Raw genomic sequence first — 10962 nt, 5'->3', positions numbered from 1 at the left:
TTGCAGAACTTAAAAAAAATCAGTATTAGTTTCCTACCCTATAAAAGCAGTGACACCAAGTTAAGCACTGCCTAACTGCTTTAAAAAATAGGATTGGAAGCCGAAAGATTTACGACACAAACACTTGCTATGTTCACTCAAAAGTCCCATTGATTTACAGCACAATCCTAACCATATCTACTCAAAAGCAAGTCCTATTGAATTCAATGGGGTTTACTCCCAGTATGTGGGATTAGCATTGCAGGTTTACTCCCAGAAAAGTGAGTATAGAATTAAAGCTTTATATTGGTAAACGTTTCAAAACAGGCTATGACAAAAGACCTGCCCTCTTCAACAGCCCAGGAAAATGTAAACAAGTTGCACATACATCGCTTTTAAATTTCTGTTCAAAAATAATTTGAAAGATAAAACTTATATGTTATTTTTGCAAGTAATTAAAAAAACCCTGCATGTATACTTTTATTATAACTGAAATTATCTACAGTGAACAATTGCCTACCAAGATCCTGCTGTGATTTTTTTGTTCTACATCTCTTGACCTGCACACAGAGAGAAAGCTATACTGTAAACCAGGAAAAGACAACAGTTTTCTGGCCTTGCAATGGGTTCTAGCTATTGCCTGGAGGTTAACAAATCCCTTGTCAATCACAACCCTGACTTCACTTATGGGCTACAAATCTGAAAGTGCAGGGTTAGAGCAGCCAGGTATGAGCTCATTTAACAAAGTTGCGGGAGGGTGGCAGATGTTTCGATGTGTATCTCTTGAACCAAACCACCTAGAAACTTAATTTTTTTAAAATGAAAGCTGAGAGTCTGGAGATTGGGGTGACTGACCTGGAGAGGACCCCAAAAGTCCGGAGTCTGCCAAAAAACAGAGACCTGACAACCCTAGAGCTAACATACAGCCATCATGCCTATGAGTCAGGTGACTCTGAATAGAAATCATGTACAGGGAGCACTGTTGCACTCATGTACTGCTTGTAGCCTTCTCATAGGTATCTGGTTGGCCACTGAGAGGACAGGATGCTGGAGGAAATGACTCCCTAGATAGATTGATTAGATAGACAGACAGACAGACATAGATATAATCTCCCTATTCTCCATGTATTTGTTTAATTCCCTTTTAATTCTAAATTGGTGGGCATCACCATATCTTTTGATACTGAATTCCATAGTTTAACAATGTAGTGTGTGAAGAAGTATTTCCTTTTGTCTGTTCCAAATCTCTCAATATTCAGTTTCATTGAATAACCACATAATATTATGAGGTTAAAAAACTTTTCTCACACATTTTCTCTATAACTTTTTTATAACAGTAATTTTCAGTTATCTGGTAGTAAACAGGTGGCACAATCAGAACAACATGCAATATAATAAAGAAGAGTAAATATATAACAATGACAGAGTTGTTAAACAAAATGGAAGCTGAAAGCCTCCCATGGTATTGATATTTTCAGTTGAAAAGCTTTTTGATTAAAAACTCAAGGATGGGAGAATTAGCACAGAACTGTCACAGACTATAAAAATACAAAAAACTGCTATCCCTTATATAGCAGATTTTGATACCTAAGGAAGACGATAAAGAAAATTAATTTAAAAAGAGATGGCAAAAGAAGTTTGAAATAAATATTACAAAAGACATGAGGGAAGAAATATTTATAACTAATATGGTTTTATCACATTGTGTGAACATAAAATATTTTTAATACAATGTTATATGGTTGGTATTTGACCCCGCATCATTGGGCAAAAATATTCCCAAGTAATAGTGATACATGCTGGAAATGAGGGGGGAAATGTGTTAAACTATATGCATGAATGATGAACATGTACGAAAATCAGAAGTATTTTTAGAGGAAGGAATCATTCTATCATATACCAGAAATGAATGGTTATCAAATAACAATTAATCTTTTACGAATTCTTCTACATTATCTTTAAGAAGATGCGTGAAAAAAATACTGCAATTTACTCATGCTAACTGCCGCCAAAAGGTTGATGCAGCTAAATGGCATTGTCTTATTCCACATGAACAAGAATAGTTTAATAAATGTTATGTTGCCAAAATGTCAAAACTGAAATGGTATCATTAACAGAAAGAAGACAAAGCAAGCAACAATTTGAGAGAGACTGGCCCCCGTTTACTAATTATAATGAACAGAAGTACAGTTTAGATCTGTTTAAAGCTTTTTCATTGCTGTTATAATTTATAAGTGGATACTATATTTTACATAATTAAATTATTGTTTTACATTAAAATTAAGATTTTATTGAAATAGGTTATTACTTAATTATGTATCAAAGTGAAATGTGTTGGTATGTTTTAAATGTTTGTATTATAATAAAAAAAAATTAAATATAAATTTACATAAGAGTCCTCCTGAATCAGACCAAAGGTCCATCTGATCCAAAGACCCAATTCTCACAGTGGCCAACCAGATGCCCACAGGAAGCCTGCAAGCAGGACATGAATACAAAAACACTCTTCCCACTCATGTTGCCCAGCAACTGGTGTTCAGAGGCTACAATCTCCAATACTGGAGGCAGCATATAGCCATCATGGCTAGCAGCCATTGATAAGACTTATCCTTCACAATTTGCCTAATCTCCTTTTAAAGCTGTCAAAATGGTTGGCAATTACTACATCTTGTGGAAGCGAATTCCATCGCTAAACTATGTACTGTGTGAAGTAGGACTTCCTTTTCTCAAACAAGACTTCCACCCCATGATAATTTCAAAACCTTTTCCAGCTCTACAAAATCCTTTTTGAGATGCAGTGACAAGAACTATACACAGTAATCCAAGTGTGGTTGCACCAGAGATTTGTATATGGCAATATGAAATTGGTAGTTTTATTTTCAGTCCCTTTCCTAATGATTTCCAACATGGAATTCACCTTTTCCCCCACAGCTACTGTACACTAGATCAACATTTTTTCATCAAGCTATCCATCAAGGTTTTTCATCAGATCTCTCAGTGAGTGAACTGGGGTCAGTAACCACTAGTTCAGAGCCCATAAACGTATAGGTGAGACTATGGATTTTTTGCCTCAACATGTATCACTTTATACTTGCTTACATTAAATCACTTTTGCCATTTTATTGCTCATTAACTGAGATTTCCTATAAAACGCACATTACAATTGAATAGAATTTATACAGCATACATGCCAATGATAGGGAATGAGCAAGTGTGAGATGCTGATTATACTGTTAGACCAGGACAAGGAAAGCCCAGGCTCAAATCCCCACTTACCCATAAAACTTATTGAGTTACTCAGGCCAGCTACTATCTCTCAGCCTAGCCTACCTTACAAACTTGTAAGAATAAAGAGAACTCTACATACTATGCCCTGAATTCCTTGCACAAATGGCAGATAAAAAATGTTGTACAATGGTTGTGTGTGCATCAAATAACATATTCATAATATAAAAACAAACAAAACGAGTCAGCCTGTGTATTCTGAGGAGTAAGATGTACATGTGACTCAAGGCCATCATGTACAGATTCAAGTATATTCAGATATCTGTGTGTAAATGCAAATATAATTTAGATGAACAATTAAAATAGGCGTGGACATGTATGTGTAACGCCCTCAGAGCAAACTCTCTAATCTCCATGAAAACTATACCATTTGTTTTTGTTGATATTTTCATTATAAAAGAAAATCAGATCTTTTACAGATCAAAGTAAGGGATTGCTATCTTTGGTTCACACCCATGGACACAGAGACACAATTAGGTTTTGGGTGACAAATATGTTGATTGCTGGAAATCTACAAGAGGAGTCAGATGTAGTAGAAAGTCAAATGAAGTAAGTATCCTGGACTTCCTATTTCTGTCACAGAAAGCACACATTAGGACAATAGAAATGCATGTGTGGGGGGGGCAGGGAGAGAAGTTGAAAGAAAATGTTTTTATTAAAACTTTGAAGTGGTTCATTGCAGTCATTACTCTCAGGGAGCCTGTCAATCTGTTTTGCTAACATGCTACTTCATGTGTGTTATAAAGGCTGTTGTATAAAGTCTAGCTGATTGAAGAAAGTCTCTGATGGAAGCAGGGTTTTCACAAAATTATCAAATTGGTATGTTTCCAGAATTCCTGGTTTTAAATAACAGTTCAGGTGGTACCAGCAATATCCTGGAATGACTAGAGTGAATGCCTATCCTACAAATATCCATGACATCCATGCCCCTCATAGGATGAGGTTGTCACAGCAACTTATCAAGAAAGTATAAGCAGCAGAATCAGTGTCGGATGCTTTGCTGTAAAATTTTGTGTGAAGTCTTATATGAAAGCCAATGATGCAACAAGCTATTTGTATTATTTGGCAGAACAATTAAAATTTATTTGTCAGGAAATTCCCTCACATGCCTCATAAGAAAAACAAGCCCATCAATCTCTCGTGTGAATATTAGTCATGTTTGATCAGCAGAATTGGCTTTTTCAGCCAATTAGCAGGGTGAACTTATGATCTTAAAAAAAAATCATACTGCATTTGATTCATTTTGAGGCTCTCAATGCTGTTTATTTATCTTCAAGCCCAATTTTTAGGCAGGACTTTATTTTTAAATTGCAGAGTTTAAAGATTTCCTCTGAATGAAGCAGCCATAGTGAATTTCTTAGAACACCTTATAAACTATACTCTTTTTTTTGCTCCAAAAACCACTCCATAACTGGCTTTGAAAAACACTGTAAGATTGCCAACCATTGAAGCTGGCTGGCTCCCAGGCGCTTTTTTAAAAGACTGTTTGAAAGGGGAAACTGACACAAAAATAAGCACTCTATTCTATATCTGCTGCACTCTTTCCCCACCTGGCAAAATCATATTAGGACTTGTAGCCTTCATTATACAAACAAATACAAGAAGAGAGTACATAAATTGTCAAGAAAATTCCCAAGTGCAAGCACATGGAAATGTTTTGAGCAGTCCAAGTCTCTGGTTTGGATTGCAGTGCAAGCAATGACTTGTGTTGCCGGTGCCACAACTAAAGCATGGCCCAAAACTTGGCAATGTGAGGATGCTGTAGCCCTATGCAGGTGAGACGCTCACATATTCTATCAACTACTCTGCACACGAAGGCTCCTTTCCTGCAAACATTCATGCTGTATGTGTGGTTGCCAGGGTGTGGGACTAGTCAAAATGCATTATGTCAGAGGCAGGGCTAATTGGCACAGCCCCACTCGCACACATGCATTGACAGAATGTGTGAGCTGTTCAGCTCTACAGAGTTTAACTTTGTCTCATTTTCTGTTGTCTTTTTGTATAACAAAGAGGTTGAAAAAAGGACTTGCAAGCATTTCAGGTAGTGCTTGGTCCGTATTATACCCAACTGGAAATTCTGCTTCTGTTTCAGAAGATCACCACCTTGTCTGCTTTTTACACAAACATAACAGCACCCACCTCTCCCTCCGTCATATTTAGTCTCAACATGTTTATTCAGTGCCATGCAACAGTCCAAGCAGATATCAAAGCTTGTGCACAGCTGTTAGACATGGGGATTATATCATCCACATTTTACATATTTGCTGTAGAAAACATCAGAGTAACAGTGCGTTAGCAGCATTCATATCTGTAACAAGTAAACAAATAAAGACATCATAGTGAAACTCCTCCTATTCACTAGATGCCTCCTAACAAAAACCCTATCATTGGCTAAATGTACTTCATCAACATGCTACAGCTTGTGGCCCGCCAAGTGACTGGGAGACCGTTAAGACACCTGATTACATGAATTCTGTGTTTTTGTTGAACTGTGAGAAATTCACAGCTATTATGTTATGACTATTTAACAAACAGCAATTGTAAGTAGCCATACTGGCCCATTTGAAAAACAACCCCAACACCACAGCATTTATTTACTTAATAAATTAATATCACGCTTTTTAGTGAAAACAGTCCTCACAAAGTGGCTAATAACAATGCACAAACTAAACAGCCAATAAACAATAACACAGTGAAAAACCTCAGATCCTTAAAACAGCACGCACATAGAAGAAAGCCCAGCAGAGTCATTAAAAACACCCAGATACCAGCCCCACCACCTCATAGACCAATAAAATAAATCCATAAAATTATCAGCAAAGAAATGAGCCTTTAGAGCCTACTTAAAAGCATGTAGGATCAAATTCTAAACATTTTGGGCCACTGCTAAGGCCCTGTTCCTTGTGCCCACCAGCCTAATTGTTCTCACAGGTGGGCAGGTAAGCAGAATCTCCGAAGCAGATTAGGTACAGGCAGGTTGGTATGGGCGAATGTAGTCCTTCAAGTAACCTGATCCCAAAATTATTTAGGGCTTCAAAGGTTATCACCAGCATTGTAAATAGCCTTTAAACCTCAGAAACACACTGGCAACCAGCACAACTGGCACAATATCAGTGTAATGTTTTGACAGCCTAGACACTAACCAGTGTCCCAAGCAGCTGCATTTTGCACCAATTAAAGTTTTGAAACATCTTTAAAAACAGTTCCACATACAATGTATTAAAGCTGTCCACTCTTGATGTCACTAGTGCATGGATAACTGAGGCAATACCCATGCTCTCCAGGTAGGGTAACAATTGGCATATCATCCTAAAGCTGCAATCCCAGACCCACTTACTGGGGAATAAGCCCCACTGAATTCAGCAGAATTTAAATCTGAGTAGACATGGTTAGGATTGCACTGTAAACTGGTAAAACACAGTCCTGGCAACTACTGCCAGCTGGGCTTTCCCAGGTAGTGTCAAGTCCAGCACTACTCTCAAACTGCAGACTTGGTCTATCAGGGGATAATTAATAATACAAGGGAACTCATTGGGCTAGGTCCTCAGGTTCCCGCCCCCCGTGTCAGTTATTTGACAATCACTGACATCACCATGAGATCTGGTGACCCATTTTTCCTTTGCAGCATTACTTGAGTTCAAGCTGAGCTGCAAAGAAAGATCCCATCCAATCCAAGCTAATATTGGGAGCTCCCAAGTGGACCCAATTCCAGGGGTACTTGCCTTTAGTGTCAGGTTTAAATGGTGCTGAATACAGTACAAGCGTCCCTTGTCAAGGATCAACTGAGAACACATTGTAAGGTTCCCAATTGCTGCTTTGCAGCCACATCATTGCCTGCCCCACCTCTGACATCGTATATAGCTTGGGTGAAATGGCCTCATGGGCCCTATTAGGGCCCTGTGGGTCTAATTATCTACTGCTGCTTTATACTAACACCTTCACTAAAATGACCAAGAAGGTCTCAAACTTGTGAATAAGTTTCATGCTGGATATTAAACAAAAAAAAGGGGGGGTCATGATGTTAAAGAGCCAGTCTCTGCAGTCTGAAAGTTACAATCTCAAAATGGAGTGCAGGAGAAGTTGCACAAACTTAGATTTGTCTCTTCTAAGTGATAAACAGATTACAGGTTGCCATCAAGGCTAGGGGGACAAAGGTTTGTATTCAACTAATTCCTACGCATTGAAATTAATAAACCTAAGTTAGTCATGTCTATTAACTTCAGTGGGTGGGACTACCATTGAATACCACCCAAAAAAGCAATAGCTGTTCTCCCAATTTTTTAACAAAAATGTCACATCCAAGTTATACCCAATTCTGTCTCTAGCACACAAATCAGAAAACACAAGCCCCTTGTGACATGCAGTCCGAAAAAGAATTATGAAGAATTTAAAATCTTGCTCACAGCTTTGTGATGTTTTGGTTGGTTCACATAAAGGTATGACTGTACTATAGTTCTGTGATTCTATCTGTTTGACATATATTTACTTAATATTTTACACAGCAGTAGTAGCTTAGAGCCAACAGTTTACGCTGTCCCCACCAAAGGGAAGCATAATCATACCTTTATTGGGATCAATGTAACAATTTAGTATTTTAAAATCTGAGTTACATATAATTCTTCATCAGGGAGGATGTATGTAACGTATGGTTTCTGAGGCAGGGCATTGTATTTAGCTCTGTCTGCAGTTTTGTTTTGTTTCAGAGTTTGAGAGTTAAGATAACAGTGAAGTAAGTTGAGACTCAATCAGGAAAATGTATTTCTTTAAGGTACCATTCCCTGAAAAATTGTTTGAAATTTTTGCATTAAATATATGAAAGGTTTGCCATAATTACATATATTTTACACCCTGAATCTAAACACATCTGCTTGAGAATCTAACTAACTTAATGAATGTAACTTAGAATTTAAAATTCCTTGAAATGCCGCTCGAGTTGCTGAGCTGTAAACTGAGCATAAGTTCTAGATTCTGCATGAAAGACCAGCTAAAAAAACTAGGAAATTACATATCTCAAATTCATAATCAGTATAAAATTTAGCTGCAATTGACATTGTGTATATGAATGAAAATGCATCTGTGCAAGGATGTCAGTGTTATATGAAGGTACAAAAAGTCCAAACCCTTCATGATCTAAAAGCCTTTATTACTTACCATGGCATGCCAATATAAAAGCAGTTCTCTTTTCAAAGGTAGGCCCTTAGACACCATTCTGTTCTTCACAGCATATATGCCAAACAGCTGATCATCCTCACAACTATTGGCACTTTATTTTATAAACTCAGCATTTAGGATACATGCCATCAGTTGAACTTACAGAAATCCTCCCAATCAGGGAAAAATAAATCAATAAATCAATCATCGAGAGAAATGCTGCACAGACACTTCATACAATTCCAAACAGAGTTAACGCCTTGGTCTCTGGATTTCACTTCAAAGGAAGGCAGGGCTTCCCAGCAGCAGTTCAGCCCAGGCTCCGGCCTTTCCTTCCTCCCCCACTCCTTGGGCAATCTAAGTGTCATTTCCAATGCAGCTTGCTTATAAACAAACAAATAAATGCAGATGGGAAGAATGGCAGGACTTCCTATAATTAACTGGCTTCCTGGCAAAGATATCTCCCCAACCATGTCATTCCTTTCACAAACCTGAGCCCAAGTCCTGCTGATTCTATAAATAGCCAGCAACATATGCATTGTTGTTGTCCAGCTCAGTCTACCCTTCGGCTTATCATTCTTGTGAGTATCATATCACAATTAATAACTACTGCAATGCGCTTTACGTAGGGCTACCTTTGAAGACGATTCGGAAGCTACAGCTAGTGCAAAATGCGGCGGCCAGACTGCTAACAAGAACTAAGCGGTCTGAGCATATAACACCTGTGCTAGCCCGTTTGCACTGGCTTCCAATATGCTTCCGGGCCAGATTCAAAGTGTTGGTGGCCCCCGAACTATGGAATGGTCTCCCCGAGGAGGTGCGCCTGGCACCGACACTATCATCTTTTCGGCGCCAGGTTAAAACCTTTCTCTTCTCTGAGGCATTTTAATTCCTGTTAATTCTAAATTATTATATTTTGATTTTAGACTGTACAGTTTTTTGTACAGTTTTGTATTGTGATATACTGTATTGTGTTATTTTTATTGTATTTTTAATGTTCACCGCCCAGAGAGCTGTTGCTAGTCGGGCGGTATATAAGCTTAATAAAATAAAAATAAATAAATAAATAAACTTTACCATTTTGTAATCCTGCATATACTAATGCTTTTCTTTCCTCATCCATTGATCCCAACTATGATTTCTTTATAATAGTGGTGATACAGATGATGTCAATTAGGACCATAATGTGATGAATGCTTACTTGGAAGTAAGTGCCACTGTCTTCAATGGAGTTTACTTCCTAGTAAGCAGGTTTAAGATTTCAGCCTAAAAGAAGCGTAAACCATTGCAGAGGACCAAAAGGGTGAAAGCCAATTCTCACTTTAACACTTTGTACTTGAATATGGATGTCCAAATACAAGATCCTCTAATCTAATGTGAAGGGAAGTGTTTAACAAGGAAGATGGTCACTCTACAGGTGTATCTAATTATATCCCCCACAATCTGAATGGCAAGGATTTTTTTAAAAGGCAAGTGTAACTAAGGGGCAACTTTTATTATTATTATTATTATTATTAATATTAATAATAATAATAATAATACTTCAGTGTTACAGTTCCATCAAAGGCTATGGTGGGCTGGTACTTATGCTGGAACCTACGTGCAGCAGGCAATTATATCTCTCTCTCCAGACATTTCCTCCAAGATGATAAATTCTGAATAAATCATATCTGATGAGTGTCTCTTTATAAAGGCTGCAATCCAAAGCATGGTTGACTAGAAAATGTGTTCCATTGATCTCAGAGGATTTTACTTTCATATAGACATATTGAAAGTGAGAATGAAAACATATTTTAGCATTCATGACTCCCAGGTGAACCGCCTCACCCATCAATCTGCTGCCCTGGGCTCCTACTGAAAGGAAGGGCAGGAAATAAATTTAAACAAACAAACAATCTTGCGGGTCTTTGCCCCACTGTTCTTAAAACAAAGTACCTTTTAGCGTTATATGCTAGTTAAAATTTGCATCGTGAAAGACTTTTATTGTATCTAACAAAGAATGATCATACACTTAGACTTGTAGTATTCCATATTCTGCTTTCTGTACTTTTTTAAGAAGAAAAAAATGTGAAGTAGTCAAGCCCAACAATCAGAATCCTGCTATCAGAAAGAATGAATCTATTCTGTACAAAAAGTAAATAAATGCCTTTATTGTTCATTTGTTTACTTCAGCTGTTTCATGACTATGCTAGTGTTAGAGCTTCAGAAACAAAGCAGTAACCCTGGGAGTACCACTGGATGCTTTGCAAATAAGTTTTCCCATTTGTGTTGTGTTCTGGCAACAAACACTTGTTGGAGCATATAGCACATTTGGCAAATCTCCCATTTGTTGAAATCATTGTGCATTCTGATGCTAACTGTAAGAACATCAATAGGGCACAACAAGAATAGTCACTCTACAAAAATACAGGAATGGATAAAGCAACTAACCATAGTTCAGCACAGGCAATAGTTTCCACATGTATCAACGTTACATAAAGCACTGTATAATATGGTGTTTTAGCTCCCCCCGTCCCCCGGTACTACTTCTCACATTAGCGGCAAAAA

The 10962-nt window shown here is 37.7% G+C and overlaps 1 protein-coding gene across 1 annotated transcript in view; it reads right to left on the bottom strand.

The window, feature by feature from the left end:
- SASH1 (SAM and SH3 domain containing 1) overlaps nt 1–8710 on the bottom strand; it is a 259309-nt gene extending 250599 nt beyond the window's left edge. Inside the window, exon 1 of the mRNA XM_061624068.1 lies at nt 8416–8710. Coding sequence (XP_061480052.1) covers nt 8416–8472 — 57 coding nt within the window. The 5' untranslated portion in view covers nt 8473–8710. The remainder of the gene's footprint in view (nt 1–8415) is intronic.
- Between the last annotated feature and the right edge of the window lie 2252 nt (nt 8711–10962).

The sequence above is a fragment of the Rhineura floridana genome, chromosome 4, assembly GCF_030035675.1.
Source record: "Rhineura floridana isolate rRhiFlo1 chromosome 4, rRhiFlo1.hap2, whole genome shotgun sequence".
NCBI lineage: Eukaryota > Metazoa > Chordata > Lepidosauria > Squamata > Rhineuridae > Rhineura > Rhineura floridana.
This window is presented reverse-complemented; position numbering and strand designations above follow the sequence as displayed.